At 42.9% G+C, this 20156-nt stretch overlaps 1 protein-coding gene across 10 annotated transcripts in view; it reads left to right on the top strand.

Moving 5' to 3' along the window:
- The window catches only part of git2a (G protein-coupled receptor kinase interacting ArfGAP 2a), a 122806-nt gene extending 114926 nt beyond the window's left edge, over positions 1 to 7880 (top strand). For 9 of the 10 annotated variants that reach the window (XM_070887963.1, XM_070887965.1, XM_070887969.1 and 6 more), the window contains 2 exons: positions 3974 to 4037; positions 5665 to 7880. In XM_070887963.1, the coding sequence (XP_070744064.1) occupies positions 3974 to 4037; positions 5665 to 5877 (277 nt within the window). In that variant the 3' untranslated portion in view covers positions 5878 to 7880. The remainder of the gene's footprint in view (positions 1 to 3973; positions 4038 to 5664) is intronic. The other variant, XM_070887970.1, reaches the window with a different exon arrangement.
- The last annotated feature ends 12276 nt before the right edge of the window (positions 7881 to 20156 follow it).

Raw genomic sequence — 20156 nt, forward strand, 5'->3', positions numbered from 1 at the left:
ACATTTAAAATGTTTGTCATCTTATTAATCAGAAATGTCCCTCCTAACATTTTCTCAATGTTGCTATCCCTGGGCAATTTCCAACACTATTTTGGATATAGGTGCTTTTGGATTGGCCTTGTAACCCTGTGTTTGCATATATCCTGTGCATTCAAATGTTTTTGAATTCAAAAGCCGAGGGACACTTTAACCTGCTAGCTGTGCCTGTAATTAGTTTTGCCTCTTGGGAGAGATGCCAAATAGAATCCAGCAGCCTGACAGAGAGTAAAAACTGATCAACTGTGGCCTGTAACGATCACTTTCCTCTTGCTGGATGACTCGTGCTTGTGTGGAAGTTCTCACTGATGTCTGCTCTGATCTGCCTATTGCTTGAGCTGAGGTTAAAGACTGGGTTTGTGTGAACAGGGTTACAGAAATGATTGGAAGACAGTTCAGCAGATCAGCTGCAGTACACTGAATGCATGTTTCTGATACCAAAGGACCCACTAATTCAAACAAAACTTAAACCCTTTCACCAGTCCTCCATGTCTGCATACCAAGTCCACTCACATTAAAATTAGGGATTTTGTGAAGTTAAGATTTGGGCTTCTCATCTATTTAGTTCGGTATTGCTGATTTGACATTTCCGTATACCAATTCTGAGAATGTAGACATGTCACTTAACCATTTTTGAACAATCCAAAATGTGAGTGGTTCTGATGAAAGGGTTGAAATTTTCTATTTGATTGTAGTGTGCAAATTAATGTTGCTTTAGCTAATCAATAAAATATTACTGCTACTTTAAAAAGCAGTCCCTTTTTAAATCCCTTTTGGTTTAAAAAAAAAATGTTCAAAACATTGATAATTCCTTGGTCCAGGGTATTTGTTTGTTAGATAGCAGTCTCCCAGGAAGAAGTGGAGACCTGCTTCATGTCCACGGTCCTCTCCATAGTGAGATCCTGCTGTCTTGGCCAAGCGGTTACGCTCTGAAATTTTTGAACTTGATGTTGAGTCCAGAAGGCTGTAAAGTGCCTAAACAGAAGATGAGGTGCTGTTCCTCGAGCTTACGTTGAACTTTGTTGGAACAGTTTAGGAGACTGAGAACAGAGAGGTCAGAGTGGGAATAGAGCAGAGAATGAAAGTGACAGGCGACCGGAAGGTCAGGATCACATTTACGGACTGAATGGAGGTGTTCCGCAAAGCGGTCACCCAATCTACGCTTGGTCTCCCCAATGTAGAGGAGTCAATAAATTGAAAGAAATGCAAGTAAATCGCTGTTTCACCTGGAAGGAGTATTTGGGGCCCTGGATAATGGGAAGGGAGGAGGTAAAAGGGCAGGTGTTGCATTTCCTGCATTTGCACGGAAAGGTGCGTGGGAAGGGGAGAGGGTTGCTGGGGTGACTGCGTAATTGACCAAGGTGTCGCGGAGGGAGCTTCGGAATGCTGAGAGGGGAGGGAGGGGAAGATGTGATTGGTGGTGGGATCATGCTGGAGGTGGCAGAAATGGCGGAGGATGGTCCGTTGAACGTGGAGGCTGGTGGGGTGAAAGGTGAGGACAAGGAAAACCCTGTCGTGATTCTGAGAGGGAGGGGAAGGAGTGAGAGCAGAGATGCGGGAAATAGAACAGACACGGTCGAGGGCCATGTTAACCACAGCAGAGGGGAATCCTCTGAGGAAAAAGGAAGACATGTCAGAGGCATTGGTGTGAAAGGTGGCGTCGTCAGAGCAGATGCGACTGAGACGGAGAAACTGGGAGAATGGAATGGAGTCCTTGCAGGATGAGGGGTGGGAGGAAGTGCAGTCCAGGTAGCTGTGGGAATCAGTGGGCTTATAGTGGATACTGGTCGAAAGCCTATCCCCAGAGATGGAGATGGAGAAGTCGAGGAAGGAAAGAGAAGAGTCAGAGATATTGACCATGTGAATGTGAGGGAAGGGTGGAAATTGGATGCAAAGTGAATGACATTTTCAAGTTCAGGGCGAGAGCAGGAAACGGCACCGATACAGTCATCAATGTACCGGAAAAAGAGGTGAAGGAGGGAACCCGAGTAGGACTGGAACAAAGAATGTTCCACATAATCCCCAAAAAAGGCAGCCATAGCCAAGACCCATGCGGGTTCCCATAGCAGCACCTTTAATTTGGAGGAAGTGAGTGGAGTTGAAGTTGTTAAATGCAAGAACAAGTTCAGCCAGGCAGAGGAGGGTGGTGGTGGATGGGGATTGGTTGGGCCTCTGCTCGAGGAAGAAGTGGAGCACCCTCGGGCCATCCTGGATGGGGATGGAAGTGTAGAGGGATTGGACGTCCATGGAAAAGGAGACAGTTGGGGCCAGGAAACTGGAAACTGTTCGTGACGGAGGGCATCGGAGGAGTCGCGGATGTAGGTGGGAAGAGAGTGGACAAAGGGAGAAAAAATAGTCGAGGTAGGAAGAAATAAGTTCTGTGGGGCAAGAACCGGCTGAAACAATGGGTCTACTGGGGCAATCCTGTTTGTGGATTTTGGGAAGGAGGCTGTGCGGGGTTGGGGAACTGAGGTTGGTGGCTGTGGAGGGAAGATCTCCAGAGGAGATGAGGTCAGTGACGGTCTGGGAAATGATGGCTTGATGTTCAGTGGTGGGGTCATGGTCCAGGGGGAGGTAGAAGGAGGTGTCAGAGAGTTGCCGATCAGCCTCTGCAAGGTAGAGGTCGGTTCGCCAAACAACAACAGCGCCACCTTGTCAGCAGCTTTGATGACGAGGTTGGTGTTGGATCTGAGTGAGCGAGGTGCTGCAAGTTCAGAGGGAGGTAGATTGGAGTGAGTGAGAGGAACAGAGAAATTGAGCCAGCCGATGTCCCGTCGGCAGTTTGCAATGAAGAGGTCTAGAGAGGGTAAGAAGCCAGAGGGAGGGGTCCAGGTAGAGCGAGAATTCTGAAAGAATTGAGAATAGTTTATTTTTGTAAGATCATAATCCAGTTCAAATATTAAACAAAACTCAACTAATCAGACACATGAATTTTAATACAGAATTTTTATTATATTTTGTTCCTTGGCACTGAACTGCAAATTGATTATCTTACTACTTTCAAACTGGTTATTTGGCTGAGGTACCATGTTATTGGCAATCTATCAAATGTATCCCAGCAAGGAGTCAATTATACATTCAGGAGAGGGCATCGCAGTCGTGTCTGATCCTGTCCTTGTCTAAAGTACGCAAGCGAAAGCTTTCCAGCAAGGGTCAGTGGATAGCAATCTAGAACCCTCGCCAAAGAACACTCAGGCCAGTTATAATGCCCCAACCATTGCCCAGGGTGAGATCAGCTAACTCTACACAGCCTTGTGTATCTAACCTGGGACCTCACTGATCCATACAGCAAAGCATCACACATTGGGCCATTTACACACTGAGCTGCTAGAGAACCCAATGCCAGGAGGAGAGGCGGTTTGAAAGCATGTGAATGATCATCCTATTTAGAAAGTGGATATTAATACTGCGGCCATTGCCACAATTTCAGCTAAATATTACATACCACAGAGCAGGAATGTCCACACCTTTCCGTCTTCATGGGCCATTCTGGTGGATATATCATGGCGCTCTGTCCGCAAGTTTACATTAATGTTCCCTTAATTTAAGCAGTATGTTCTGACGGATCTCGGTGTTTTTGTTTTCGGGTTTATCCACCAATGAGGCAACAGGATTAGGAACAACCATTTCCAAACCTCCAGGCCTATGAAATTCAATCAGTGCAGGCCAGTTAGTAATAAATGCAAGCACAAATAGAACTGAATTACTTGGGCTTTGTGGGCCCGATTGGACATCCCTGCCATAGGGAATCATTGGCATTGCATGTCCCATCTCAGTCCCTGGATTCATTGGTCCAACAGCCATACGATTAGTGTAGACTTGCTTGAATGTCACTTTAACTCCAGTCACACAGCAGTATATTAATTGAGTGACTAATGGTTTTTCTTTTTCCCCCTTTTCCTTGTACCCTCTACCGTTGTGCTGTTTCACCCATTAGCTTTATGCCCTGCTCGGAAAGGATACATGTTGCTGTAGCTGAGATGGCCGCTCTTTTCCCAAAGGTGAGTCATTTTTCTAAAATATTTTTAGTTTCCCTGTGGTGAGGAACAAAAAAAAAATGTATTTCAACTGCGTAAAACTTTAAAACTGTAAATTTCGCCAATATGGAAAATTTGAAAATCAAGATATGATTTAAAAGGTAACGGTGTTCATTCAGATAAGTATAAGTCTTCAAGTAAGTTACATGATTGGTAAGAGGCCAAAAGCTGCTAGCTCAGGTTGGAAAGGAGCATTGGAAAGGAGAAAGGTAGCACGAGTCGAGTGAAGACTGAGAAAGGTCAGAGATCTGAAAGGTCACTCATTCCATCTCTAGGATATTCAAGGTCAATCTATTGTGTACTATTCTCCTCCTAGCGAGAGCTCAAATTATTGCTCATCAGTTATCTAATGGCAAACTAGTGAAGCTTGTTGTGGGCAGGTAAGCTGGGTCTCTGTGATGGCTCCACTGTGTCGCACCCTGCAATGGAAATGCTGAACCAAGTCAACTTTTTTTGTGGCAAACTCCGTAATCCGATGCCAAGCCAGGCAGCTCTGCAATAGTCCAGAGTACCAATGACTTGCCAGCCTGACTACTAACTAAACCTGGAGGAGTAAATCTGTCATTGGGAATTGACTGTGTTCCCACTTGGCTCCAGGTAAATCCTGCAAGTCAGTGCCTTAATTGATGGGGTGGTCCTGACTGGAAAACCGTGGGAAATTTACCAGTACTCTGTCTTGGTAGGCTGTGTGGTTTTAGCTGATTGAACTCCAGAATTACCACTGCCGACTTGAACCCAAGTCCTCTGGATTTAGGTTAGTGGGACGAGGAGCATGTGCACTCCACACTGGGCAAGCACAAGCACTACCTGCACAAAAGCAAAATAAAAACAGATAATGCTGGAAATACTCAGCAGGTCAGGCAGCACGTGTGGAGAGAGGAACAGGGTTAATGTTTCAGGTCGATCACCGTTCCGTCCCCAAGCGTGGCACTAAGCTTCCGGTCCTCTGTCATTTTAATTCTCCGCTCCGCTCCCACTCTGACCTTTCTGTACACAGCCTGCGACACTGTTCTAATGAAGCTGAAGGAACACCACCTCATCTTTTGTTTAGGCACTTTACATCCTTCCAGCCTCAACACGGAGGTCAACAATTTCAGATCATAAACACTGCTCCCATTTTTTTGAACAGCATCTTTTGCTGATAATGATTCTGCTTTTGTCATTTTCAGCTCATCCCTTTTGTCGTTTAATCACTCCTGCCATCCACCCTTTCACAGCCTTTTCTTTTGTTCTTTCCCCCCCCCCTCCCTCCATCCTTTCCCTGCCTCTGTACGTGCTTAAAACCTGTTACATCTCTAACTTTTTCCAGTTCTGATGAAAGTTGAACGATCTGAAACGTTAAAATGATCACTACCTGTGTGGATTTCTCATTAGCTTGATGTGGAGATTCTTAAAAATGGCAATTGATCTCTGTGCACATCAGAAACCTGACTGATTTTTAAAAAAAATGTTGCAGTAAATTCCAATATTGTGTTTGATTTTCTCATTGTTTTCTCGCATTATCTGGACATTGAAAGCAATGCGTGTACTATTCTGTTGATTACACGGGCTATTCAGTCGTGTGAAGAATGTTTCTTCTGTCACTGTATAGAAACCTCGATCAGAGATGGTTCGGGCCTCACTGAGGCTGCTAACTTCGAGCGCATACAGACTCCAGTCAGAATGCAAGAAAGCACTGCCTGCAGAACCCAGTCCCGCAACTGACATCCAACTGGTAACACAGCAAGTGATCCAGTGTGCATATGATATTGCCAAGGCTGCCAAGCAACTTGTTACTATAACAACAAAAGAAAACAACAACTGACGACCATGTTTCTTTTCCCCCTTTTTTTATTTGCAGGAATTTTTTTTTTATAAAAGAAAACTATTTTGAATATGTACCAGATTTGGTCTGGGCTTTCTGTCAGTATTATGTTTGCATGCTTTCTAATAACATTATTTACAATTTTTGGATATTAAAATAGCTTTCCTTCTGCTTATATGTTTGCAGCGGAGTTATGCTAATTTTTCTGGTGCTTTTTATTTTGTTTGTCTGACGTCAATGCCCACTGGCTAGATACTGCCTTCTGGGAGTGAAAACAGATGTTGGTTAGAATTGTGCATATGACTGAAGTGTATTGATAACAGTAGAAATATGTAGAAACTTAAAGCTGCATTTCTTCCACAGTTATAAAGGTTAACAGTATTTCCAAAATTATGCAATGTCGGGGGAAAAATTGTTTGAAGTTGCTGCAATGGGAATTAAGGTTTTTTTTGTATTTACCAAAGCTATTAAGATTTTAATTATTGAGTAATCTCGGTCAAGGTACAAAACCCATAGTGAGGGAAATAAACTAAAGTTAAAATGGGCAGGGAGAATCAGTGAGTATTGGATAAGATGTCAATCATTGGTTTAGAAAGTCTTTAGATTGTACAAGGAAGGTAAGTTTGAGAAGGGTTCAGATCTCCATGTTAGGCACCAGGCTGCAGTTAAAGGGCTATAGCGGTAAAACAGTTAACCTGGGGGTTATGGAAGTGACCAGAGATTCGAGCTGAAACCAAACGACTGTACGGTATTGCTGAGCACTGCTTTTTTAGCCCAGTCGGCAAACTTGAAGTGGAAGTGTTACCTGAAGTGGAAAAAAATAGCAAGGCTCTGGGGAAAGAGAAGGGCAGTGGGCTAATTGGATAGCTCTTTCAAATCGCTAGCACAAGTACAATAGGCTGAATGGTCTACTTCTGTGCTGTATCATTCTATGATTTATGAAATATTTAGAGAATAGATTCATATTTTGCTATAGCAAGCATTTGGACTAAATTTAACTTTATAAAAAACGATTCACATGTTTTCTACAGTTTTGTTCTGTCAGCAGACAATTGAGTTTGTTCTGTTGATCACTGATGTTAGATAGCTCTTAACGACAAATGCTGTTTTTACTATTTTTTAGTGTTTCAAAAGAGCATTACAATATCTTCAATGATTGCTCGTGAATTCTCGTGTACGTGAATGGTTTTATCCGTGCTACTTCATTCAGCCACATGCACAAATTTTAAACCAGAAGCTGTATAAATCAGATTGGTCAAAGCGTAATTGAATTAAAAGCCATACTCATCATTGCTTTGTGAAAATTGTACCTCGTAATATTACAGCTTGTGACCTAAATGACTGACAGCACTGTATCAATGCAACGTGCCACTTGTACAGCCAACCCTTAAGATTGATCAGGCTTTTTTTGTGGAAGATGTTTTACATTTTCGTGTCTAGGCTGTGTATGCAAAAGCTATTTATCGCCAATCCTTTGCCTGGCATTGCACAGCATTTTTGATCAGTTCGTTCTGAGCAAGACCGTTTACTTTTAGTTGGTAATATTGATGACTTTTGTAAAGTGGTCAGTAAATTGTAATGGAACTTATAATCTCCTGTACTTTTTGCATTGAATTCCCATAAGTGAAAACCTGATTTCTGCAAAACTGCATCTCAATCAGATGCATTCTTTTAAGCCCTTCAGCCATGGGGATTTCAACCTGTAGCCTTGGATCCCACAACAGACGAGACTAGCACAACCTCGTTTGAACTGGTGCAGTAAGGCTTCCAATTCTTCTTGATGATAGGTGAATTAACAGATGGAGGAATGGCAAAGTCAGCACATTTTTATGCAAGTGATTTTGAAATAGTTAAACTGGGCATCCCAGTCAACTTTGTATTGATGAATGAATCTGCACCCAGACTAATGCAATGCAAAATATGGTGTGGACTTGAACTGGCAGGACCAGTCCAGAAGTGCACTTCCTGCCAGCAACTCAGAGTGTCATTTGCAGCAGCTGTGGAGGGGGGCGCGGTGGGTGGGGGGGGGGGGAGAAACAGAACCCAGTTCATTACAGGAGGAAATGTAGAGGGAGAAGGTCGCAAGAACATTTCATGAAGATGGAGTTAATCAGGATTGCACCCATTTTCTCCTGAGCGTATAGAGTCTATGAACTTTTGGTTAGGTTCTAAGGGGGAGAATGGAGGCTGACAAAAATCAGTACGGTGATGTAGATGGGTTCGCGTATGTGACACTGAGGAGTGGGGAGCAGCATATTTATACAGGCTGTACTCAGGATCTTTTTACTTTGAACATGAAAAATGAAGGGAAAGATTATTTTCAGGTGAGGGTGGGTTTTGTGGTAGTGTTATTGCAATATGAATTGGTGACTAAATGTTCCTTATAAATGACTACGATTATGGGGATTGGCACTACCAGGCTACAACGTGAAATCTAGGCACTGACGACTGTAGTTCTGGGGTGGAATTTGACATTAGTTACAGTGAAAGTCCGTTTGCTATGTTCCAAAAATGTTCAGCCTTTGAAGGTGGGTGTATTAAGGGTCTTTGTCACTTTTTCCTCCCCAGAATGAGTGAATCTCTACATACCTTTGCACTGTACCTGTCATGTGGCTCTTCCTGTGTAATATTTGTGTGTCACTTTCAGCAGCTAATGGGTATATTGAAACCAACTAAGCATGCAACCTTGTACAGTTTGTAACAATGTATTTAGTCTGATTTATTAAATACATTACATGTATATACAGTATCCTGGGTTTCTTTATTTTCTTCCTGTCCTCCACTTGTTCTTTAGACTTTTGCTTGCTGTAACTTAAGGCCAGATCATAATGATGTAACTGTATATTTAAATATCTCCAGGAAACTGAATTGTATACGATGAATAATGTCCTTTCCATTCTAGTACCGGATTTTTGAATCCTTGTAGATTGACAGGATGGAAGTCTGCTTTCAATAAAGATCTTGTGTGAAATGAAGTCAACGCACTTCGCAGAGTTGTTCCTCAGGAAAAGACAACCTACACTTGGGCACTAAATTAGCATTTGTGCTCAAAGGGTTTGGTTTGTGAATCGGAATTCACACTAGGTCATTTATAAAAATTGAAGAGTAATGGTCCCAGAACTTACACTTGGGGAACACCACTACAAACCATCTCCCAGTCTGAAAACATCCATCCACTACCACCCTCTGCTTCCCGTCACTGAGCCATTTCCGTATCCATACCGCCATTTTCCCCTTCATCCATGGGCTTCCATCTCCTCAACAAGCCTGTATGACACTTGTCGAATGTCTTCCAAAGGTCCATTTATACATTTATTTCACTACCTTAACCTTCTGTTAACTCATCAAAAAATTCAGTCAATTTGGTCAGACACGATTTGCCATCAACAAATCCATGCTGGCTCTCCTTGATTAACCTATGCCTTTCCAAATGAAAATTTATTTTGTCTCTAGTTTCCAATTACTTCCTACTACCAATGTTAAGCTGTCTGGTCTGTGGACATCCCTCTCCCCTTTATTGAGTAGTGATATAACATTAGCAACACTCCAGTCCTCCGACACTAATTCTGTTATAACCTTACTTCAAATGTTAGAGTTCCTAATCAGACTTAAAAAGAATTGCTGTTGAAGCACAAGACATGCAGAAACTGGTTGGAGAGAAAGAATCTATGAAATCTCCACCCCAAAATATAAAAGTTTTTGTATCAAAAATTGGCTTGGTGAAGACCTGGTCAGATTTTCTGCACATGTGGTTGCTTCATGTGAGTCTTACTGACCCTGGGACTCTACACCAATTTATTTATGCATAGGGATGATATTGGAATAAGCATCTGGTTGTGATTTGGCGATGAGTTTTCAGCTCAATGGTTAGACACCAAAGGGCACAGATTAGTAAATCACTAACCATAGGTAATCTTGCACAAGGCATGTCTGTGATATAACTCATTCACTTCATGATACGATTGAGGTTCCGGTGACAATTACCCACAGTGGAAACCAAAGCTCTCATTCAACTAAGAGTTGTAATGCTGGTGTTCTGTTATGCAAGAGTGGTTTTGTAGCCTACAAAAACCAAAATAACTTTCCAGAAGATTTCATTCTACTTTAAACACCGTATCTGGCATCTTGTAAAATTTGTCAAACTCCTTTGCACTAGTCTCACCGAGCTTGGTGGCATTTCATATTGCAAATCTTACAATAGTACAGCACAGGTCATTCAGCCCATTGAGTCTGCAACGGCTCTTTCGAAGAGCAATCCAGTTAGTCCCACTGTATTTGAGCACATAATGTATGCTGACACTCAGTGTGGGAGTACTGTAAATGTTTCAGCATGTCGCAAAATCTGAATAGGTATAAATTGACTGTACTCATCACTTTTTAGTTAAATGCTCCACTTCATTGTCGATCCTCTGTTGTATTCTGTCTTCTCTTCCACACCAACCTCTGTTTCACTTACATACTAGCACTCTGTTTCTGCTAGGTTCCTTCAAATTCACTGCTTTTAGAAAACATTTGATAAGAATTGGAGGAAAGACAAACTATGTCTGGATAGTATGACAGAAGGTTGCATCCATGAATTACCACAGGTTGAGATCTCCGATGGAGTGTTGGGGACAGTGTTGAATGCTGGTGAGGTCGATAGAGAATAAGAATTAGTGAATTATCCCGGTTCCTCCCAGACAATATCTGAACATTAGCAGAAACCAGGGATAAATAAGATTACCTTTGGGAGGAAATAAAATAGATTTGTAATTGAATTATTAACAACAACTTGTATTTATATAGCACAGCATCCCAAGGTGCTTCACAGGAGTGTTATAACACAAAAATAAATTTGACACCGAGCCAGATAAGAAGAAATTATGACAGATGACTAAAAGTTTGGTCAGAGGGGTAGACATTAAGGGGCCGGTGTTGTAATGGAGGGAGTTCTAGGAGTTAGTATGATGAACAGCTAGATGTGTGCCGGTGTTTTTTTTTAAATTTGTATAATATATATATTATTTATATAATATATATATAATTTCTCAATTCTGTAATTGTCATCAATGTAGAAGCCTGTTGTCACCCGAGAGGTGACGTAAGTTGATCATCTGAGTGTGCCTGCTTCCTAACACTGATGCCGATACGATTATTGCACATTCAAATACAATGGTTGCACCCAAAACAGCAAATGCAATGCTGCTTTTTCATAGAACTACTTTAATGTGAGGTGCATGACATGTACTGGTTTTACACTGCTGCTCTTACAAAACCCAACTAGCCCATCATGGAAATGAGGGTAAATGTGGAATTGTGCACACAGAAATAACAAACTATTGCGCTCAACAAAACGTCTTCAGTTTCCTGGTCCTTTTATATAAAGCAAGTAACCTCAGTAACCATCATCTATGCATAAAGGGCACAAAACCATTTTATACTTTAAGAAAAAATCTTAAGTGAAATTTGAAATGTTCTTTCATCTATTTTGACATTTGTGGTGGCCTTTTGGAAACTTAATGAACTGGTTTACAGTGGAGCTGTGGAAATTGCCATTTTACTGATTGTCTTACAGTAATAAACAGCTGGGTTTTAGAAATTGTTGCCAAGGAAACCTATTCCATATGCTGGAACTCCATCTCTATTTGGAGGTTTGACCAGGCTAAACAATTGCCAAAAGAAAGACGGACATGCATTTATACAATGCCTTTCACATCCACCGAACATCCCAAAGCGCTTTACAGCCAATGAAGTACATTTGAAGTGTAGTCACTGTTATAATGTAGGAAATGCAGCAGCCAATTTTCACAAACAGCAATGTGTAAACCTTTTGTTTTAGTGATGTTGATTGAGGGATAAATATTGGCTAGGACACCGGCGATAACTCACATGCTCTTTAAAATAGTGCCATAGGATCTTTTATGTCCAAATGAGGGCCTTGGTTTAATGTCTCATAGAAACATAGTAGGCCATTTGGCCCTTCTAGCCTGCACCGCCATTCAATGAGTTCATGGCTGAACATGCAACTTCAGTACCCCATTCCTGCTTTCTCGCCATACCGCTTGATCCCCCTAGTAGTAAGGACTATATCTAACTCCTTTTTGAATATATTTAGTGAATTGGCCTCAACAACTTTCTGTGATAGAGAATTCCACAGGTTCACCACACTCTGGGTGAAGAAGTTTCTCCTCATCTCGGTCCTAAATGGCTTACCCCTTATCCTTCGACTGTGACCCCTGGCTCTGGACTTCCCCAACGTTGGGAACATTCTTCCTGCATCTAACCTGTCTAAACCCGTCAGAATTTTAAACGTTTCTATGAGGTCCCCTCTCATTCTTCTGAACTCCAGTGAATACCATAGAACAGTACAGCACAGAAGGAGGCCATTCGGCCCATCGTGTCTGTGCCGGCTCTTTTGAAGAGCAATCCAGTCAGTCCCACTCCCCCTGCTCCTTCCCCAGATCCCTCTTTTTTTTTTCTCCTTCAAGTATTTATCCACTTCCCTTTTGAAGGCTGCTATTGAATCTGTGTCCACCACCCTATCAGGCCATACATTCCAAATCCTAATCACTCGTTGTGTAAAATAGTGTTTCCTCATGTCGCCTCTGGTTCTTTTGCCAATCACCTTAAATCTGTGCCCTCTGGTTATCGACCCTTCTGCCACTGAAAAGTGTTTGGAATCAGAATCATAAAATGGTTGCAGCAAGGAAGGAGGCCATTCGGCCCATCGAGCCCGTGCCAGCTCTCTGCAAGAGCACCTCAGCTAGTCCCACTCCCCCGCTCTTTCCCCGTAGCCCTGCACATTTTTTTTTTTTTAGGTACTTATGCAATTCCCTTTTGAAAGCCACGATTGAGTCTGCCTCCACCACCCTCTCAGGCCGTGCATTCCAGATCCTAACCATTCGCTGCGTAAAAACGTTTTCCCTCATGTCATAGAAACATAGAAACATAGAAAATAGGTGCAGGAGCAGGCCATTCAGCCCTTCTAGCCTGCACCGCCATTCAACGAGTTCATGGCTGAACATGAAACTTCAGTACCCACTTCCTGCTTTCACGCCATACCCCTTGATCCCCCGAGTACTAAGGACTTCATCTAACTCCCTTTTGAATATATTTAGTGAATTGGCCTCAACTACTTCCTGTGGTAGAGAATTCCACAGGTTCACCACTCTCTGGGTGAAGAAGTTTCTCCTTATCTCGGTCCTAAATGGCTTACCCCTTATCCTTAGACTGTGACCCCTGGTTCTGGACTTCCCCAACATTGGGAACATTCTTCCTGCATCCAACCTGTCCAAACCCGTCAGAATTTTAAACGTTTCTATGAGGTCCCCTCTCACTCTTCTGAACTCCAGTGAATACAAGCCCAGTTGATTCAGTCTTTCTTGATAGGTCAGTCCCACCATCCCGGGAATCAGTCTGGTGAATCTTCGCTGCACTCCCTCAACAGCAAGTATGTCCTTCCTCAAGTTAGGAGACCAAAACTGTACACAATACTCCAGGTGTGGCCTCACCAAGGCCCTGTACAACTGTAGCAACACCTCTCTGCCCCTGTACTCAAATCCCCTCGCTATGAAGGCCAACATGCCATTTGCTTTCTTAACCGCCTGCTGTACCTGCATGCCAACCTTCAATGACTGATGTACCATGACACCCAGGTCTCGTTGCACCTTCCCTTTTCCTAATCTGTCACCATTCAGATAATAGTCTGTCTCTCTGTTTTTACCACCAAAGTGGATAACCTCACATTTATCCACATTATACTTCATCTGCCACGCATTTGCCCACTCACCTAACCTATCCAAGTCACTCTGTAGCCTCATAGCATCCTCCTCGCAGCTCACACTGCCACCCAACTTAGTGTCATCCGCAAATTTGGAGATGCTACATTTAATCCCTTCGTCTAAATCATTAATGTATAATGTAAACAGCTGGGGCCCCAGCACAGAACCCTGCGGTACCCCACTAGTCACTGCCTGCCATTCCGAAAAGTACCCATTTACTCCTACTCTTTGCTTCCTGTCTGACAACCAGTTCTCAATCCACGTCAGCACACTACCCCCAATCCCATGTGCTTTAACTTTGCACATTAATCTCCTGTGTGGGACCTTGTCGAAAGCCTTCTGAAAGTCCAAATATACCACATCAACTGGTACTCCTTTGTCCACTTTATTGGAAACATCCTCAAAAAATTCCAGAAGATTTGTCAAGCATGATCTCCCTTTTACAAATCCATGCTGACTTGGACCTATCATGTCACCATTTTCCAAATGCGCTGCTATGACATCCTTAATAATTGATTCCATCATTTTACCCACTACTGAGGTCAGGCTGACCGGTCTATAATTCCCTGCTTTCTCTCTCCCTCCTTTTTTAAAAAGTGGGGTTACATTGGCTACCCTCCACTCGATAGGAACTGATCCAGAGTCAATGGAATGTTGGAAAATGACTGTCAATGCATCCGCTATTTCCAAGGCCACCTCCTTAAGTACTCTGGGATGCAGTCCATCAGGCCCTGGGGATTTATCGGCCTTCAATCCCATCAATTTCCCCAACACAATTTCCCGACTAATAAAGATTTCCCTCAGTTCCTCCTCTTTAATAGACCCTCTGACCACTTTTATATCCGGAAGGTTGTTTGTGTCCTCCTTAGTGAATACTGAACCAAAGTACTTGTTCAATTGGTCTGCCATTTCTTTGTTCCCCGTTATGACTTCCCCTGATTCTGACTGCAGGGGACCTACGTTTGTCTTTACTAACCTCTTTCTCTTTACATACCTATAGAAACTTTTGCAATCCGCCTTAATGTTCCCTGCAAGCTTCTTCTCGTACTCCATTTTCCCTGCCCTAATCAAACCCTTTGTCCTCCTCTGCTGAGTTCTAAATTTCTCCCAGTCCTCAGGTTCGCTGCTATTTCTGGCCAATTTGTATGCCACTTCCTTGGCTTTAATACTATCCCTGATTTCCCTAGATAGCCACGGTTGAGCCACCTTCCCTTTTTTATTTTTACGCCAGACAGGAATGTACAATTGTTGTAATTCATCCATGCGTTCTCTAAATGTCTGCCATTGCCCATCCACAGTCAACCCCTTAAGTATCATTAGCCAATCTATCTTAGCCAATTCATGCCTCATACCTTCAAAGTTACCCTTCTTTAAGTTCTGGACCATGGTCTCTGAATTAACTGTTTCATTCTCCATCCTAATGCAGAATTCCACCATATTATGGTCACTCTTCCCCAAGGGGCCTCGCACAATGAGATTGCTAATTAATCCTCTCTCATTACACATGTCGCTTTTGGTTCTTCTGCCAATCGCCTTAAATCTGTGTCCTCTGGTTCTCGACCCTTCCGCCAATGGGAACAGTTTCTCTTGATCTACTCTGTCCAGACCCCTCATGATTTTGAACACCACAATCAAATCTCCTCTCAACCTTCTCTGTTCCAAGGAGAACAAACCCAGCTTCTCCAGTCTATCCACGTAACTGAAGTCCCTCATCTGGGGAACCATTCTTGTAAATCTCTTCTGTACCCTCTCCAAAGCCTCGATGTCCTTCCTATAGTGAGGTGCCCAGAATTGGGACATGTTTCAGAATCGCTGCAAATCCTGAACAAAGGAGATCTTCACAGATGCACTCACGGCATCGCTGCGCACACGCATTCCGGGAATTCCCGCGGGGGTTCTCCCAACCGGCTGCCGTATCCCGCTACTGCGTCTATCACAAGTTTGTTGTCCCTGGAAGGGGTACGGCACAGGTTTAGCAGCATCATACCGGGGGTGAAAGGGTTAACTTCTGAGGAGAATTTATGTGATCGTGGCATGTATTTCCTTGAGTTCAGAAAATTGAAAGGTGATCTATTCGAGGTGGTTAAAGTATGAATGGTTTTGATAGGGGTGCTCAGGAGAAACCATTTCCCCTGGTAGGTGAATGTGGAACAAGGGGGCAAAATCTTAACATTAGAGCCAGGCTATTCAGCAGAGAAATGAGCAGGCAAAGGGTAGTGGAAATTTCGAACCCACTCCTCCAAAAGGCTCTGGATGTTGGGCATATTGAAAAGGTCAAGACTGAGATCAATAGATTTGTGTTAGACAAGGGATATGAATCAAAGGCGGCTCAATGGAGTTAAGCAGATGATCAGCCACGATCTAATTGAACAGGCTCGAGGGGCTGAATGGCCTCCTCCTGTGTTCCAGCGATCTTCCACTCGAGGTACAGCATCTGATCAGGAGAATCCATGGGGATTCTCCTGATCAGATACCCAGTTGATCCAGTCTTTCTTGATAGGTCAGTCCCGCCATCCCGGGAATCAGTCTGGTGAACCTTCGCTGCACTCCCTCAATAGCAAGAATGTCCTTCAAGTTAGGAGACCAAAACTGTACACAATACTCCAGATGTGGCCTCACCAAGGCCCTGTACAACTGTAGCAACACCTCCCTGCCCCTGTACTCAAATCCCCTCGCTATGAAGGCCAACATGCCATTTGCTTTCTTAACCACCTGCTGTACCTGCATGCCAACCTTCAATGACTAATGTACCATGACACCCAGGTCTCGTTGCACCTCCCCTTTTCCTAATCTGTCACCATTCAGATAATAGTCTGTCTCTCTGTTTTTACCACCAAAGTGGATAACCTCACATTTATCCACATTATACTTCATCTGCCATGCATTTGCTCACTCACCTAACCTATCCAAGTCACTCTGCAGCCTCATAGCATCCTCCTCACAGCTCACACTGCCACCCAACTTAGTGTCATCTGCAAATTTGGAGATACTACATTTAATCCCCTCATCTAAATCATTAATGTACAGTGTAAACAGCTGGGGCCCCAGCACAGAACCTTGCGGTACCCCACTAGTCACTTCCTGCCATTCTGAAAAGTACCCATTTACTCCTACTCTTTGCTTCCTGTCTGACAACCAGTTCTCAATCCATGTCAGCACACTACCCCCAATCCCATGTGCTTTAACTTTGCACATTAATATCTTGTGTGGGACCTTGTTGAAAGCCTTCTGAAAGTCCAAATATACCACATCAACTGGTTCTCCCTTGTCCACTCTACTGGAAACATCCTCAAAAAATTCCAGAAGATTTGTCAAGCATGATTTCCCTTTCACAAATCCATGCTGACTTGGACCTATCATATCACCTCTTTCCAAATGCGCTGCTATGACATCCTTAATAATTGATTCCATCATTTTACCCACCACTGAGGTCAGGCTGACCGGTCTATAATTTCCTGTTCTCTCTCTCTCCCTCCTTTTTTAAAAAGTGGGGTTACATTGGCTACCCTCCACTCCATAGGAACTGATCCAGAGTCAATGGAATGTTGGAAAATGACTGTCAATGCATCCGCTATTTCCAAGGCCACCTCCTTAAGTATTCTGGGATGCAGTTCATCAGGCCCTGGGGATTTATCGGCCTTCAATCCCATCAATTTCCCCAACACAATTTCCCGACTAATAAGGATTTCCCTCAGTTCCTCCTCCTTACTAGAACCTCTGACCCCTTTTATATCCGGAAGGTTGTTTGTGTCCTCCTTAGTGAATACCGAACCAAAGTACTTGTTCAATTGTTCTGCCATTTCTTTGTTCTCCGTTATGACTTCCCCTGATTCTGACTGCAGTGGACCTACGTTTGTCTTTACTAACCTTTTTCTCTTTACATATCTATAGAAACTTTTGCAATCCGTCTTAATGTTCCCTGCAAGCTTCTTCTAGTACTCCATTTTCCCTGCCCTAATCAAACCCTTTGTCCTCCTCTGCTGAGTTCTAAATTTCTCCCAGTCCCCGGGCTCGCTGCTATTTCTGGCCAATTTTTATGCCACTTCCTTGGCTTTAATACTATCCCTGATTTCCCTTGATAGCCACGGTTGAGCCACCTTCACTTTTTTATTTTTACACCAGACAGGAATGTACAATTGTTGTAGTTCATCCATGCGGTCTCTAAATGTCTGCCATTGCCCATCCACAGTCAACCCCTTAAGTATCATTAGCCAATCTATCCTAGCCAATTCACGCCTCATACCTTCAAAGTTAGCCTTCTTTAAGTTCTGGACCATAGTCTCTGAATTAACTGTTTCATTCTCCATCCTAATGCAGAATTCCACCATATTATGGTCACTCTTCCCCAAGGGGCCTCGCACAACGAGATTGCTAATTAATCCTCTCTCATTACACAACACCCAGTCTAAGATGGCCTCCCCCCTAGTTGGTTCCTCGACATATTGGTCTAGAAAACCAGCCCTTATGCTCATCCAAAAAATGGCCACTTCCAACAGTGTAGTACTCCCTCACTACTGCACTTGAGTGTCAGCCGAGATGTTTGTGCTCAAGTCCCTGGAGTGGGACTTGAACTCACAACCTTCTGACTCAGATGAAGGTGCTACCAACTGAGACACGGCTGACACTTATGTAAATAAGCACTTTGCGTCTCATCACCGAGAGCCAAGCGCAGTCAGCGGAAGGAGCGTGCGGCAAACCAGTCCCAGCCACCCTTTCCTTCAACGACTGTCTGTCCCACCTGTGACAGAGACCATAATTCCTCTATTGGACTGTTCAGTGACCAAATAAATCATTTTTAGAGTGGAAGCAAGTCTTCCTCGATTTTGAAGGACTGCCTATGATGATGATGATATGATGTAAATATGGATGGGAAACTTATGTAATTTAAAATATATTCAAATTGCCTTCCTGTTATGTGCTTCCAGATTCCCTTGAGTGCCTCTTTATTACAGCTATCATTGATATGTTTACAGAAAAATCTAATGTAAAAATTGATAAAGCAAGGTCCTATGGGAAATAATTTGGGGAACTTTGGTTGCTTGATCTAGTCTGATTTTTTTCTAAATAAATTCAACTAGTTTCTGAGGTCCATGGAATTCAAACCATCAACATTCAGAGCCTGTTTTTGATTCACTACCAGATTTGCCAGATGTGGTTTATAACCATAGAATATTTACACAGATTATTTTTCAATTTGTAGCATGCTTGAGCAGCAAAGCATAAAAGTTTTTTAAAAGCTGGAAATGCACAGCAGGATACCCAGCATCTGAAGGAAAAGATGTTAATGTTTTCAGTGCAACCTTTTTAAAAAAAAAAAGTTCTGATAAGTTTACACCTGAAATATTAACCAATCTTTTATCCTTCAGAGATTCAGAGGGCAAATCAAGCTTGGGCCTCCACTTACAAGGAACACACAACTCATTCATGATTTATCAGGTTTCAGGAACTGAGTACACTCTTTCCCAGTGTGTACCTATTATATATCAAACATCAACTGGGAACAGCAGTAGTTGTTGCAATGTATCTACTTGTATCTCCAGTGGTGGTGGTATGTGCACGTTTCAAGTAGAATAAACTTTTACGTTATGGACACTCTGCTATCCTGTTTTCAGGTTGTAGACATTACATATCCTTAAGATCAGTGCAGTCGTCTGTCGTTACACTCAAGGCTCCTTGAACTTAGCTTTAATATTTGAAACGATCAGGAGGTCACGTCACAGTATTCAATCCAACGTTTAGTGTAAATTTATAATGAATCTAAACTGCTCTGGTGCCCTGCTTCTAACACAGAATGTTGGAAACCCAGTCGCGTTTGATAATTGAGCTCAACTGCCCTCGTAGGCAGAGTTTCACAACCCAACCTAGATTTGATGTAAGTTTAATGGGGGTTGGACACTGCACGACAGAAACTGGAAATGTGACAACTGCATGCTGGATGTAAAGCTGTCAAAACCGTAAAGAAATTGAGATTTGGGCTAAAGGAAGAAACAAATCAGTAGAGGAATCAACAGAGGACAACCTGAGAGAAATGTGTCCAAATCATCCCATCCTCCCACCAAAGGAAACAAAAACCATTGAGAAATTTGTTTTATTAGGTACGTTACTCTCCATGTGATCTTCCTTGATTGGAAGGTTGAAGTTCCACAGATGCAACCTTTTAATTGACTCACGGGAGCAATGCAGAAATGTTGAGAGCAGTACTTTCGCATAAGTCGCCATCTTAAGGAAAGGAGGGAGATTCAATGGTAGAGGGGTAAATTGATATAGATGAACAAGTCAATGGTCTAACCTGCCAAAGGATTGATGTCCCTCAAACGATGAAAGATTGGAGATAGAGGGAGAGTAGTACTGCTGTTATTCACTAGCTAGTGAGTAACTTCCTTCTCTAATTTCCAGTTTGAAAGAAATTTACAACCAGTTGAATGTTCCAGCTGTTAGTGTGTATTAAGTGGGGGGCACGAATGAGATGCCAAATTAGCATTTTTGTAAATCAGTGTCTGAACAAAGGTCTTTCTACAT

The sequence above is a fragment of the Pristiophorus japonicus genome, chromosome 8 (genome assembly GCF_044704955.1).
Source record: "Pristiophorus japonicus isolate sPriJap1 chromosome 8, sPriJap1.hap1, whole genome shotgun sequence".
Classification (NCBI taxonomy): Eukaryota; Metazoa; Chordata; class Chondrichthyes; family Pristiophoridae; genus Pristiophorus; species Pristiophorus japonicus.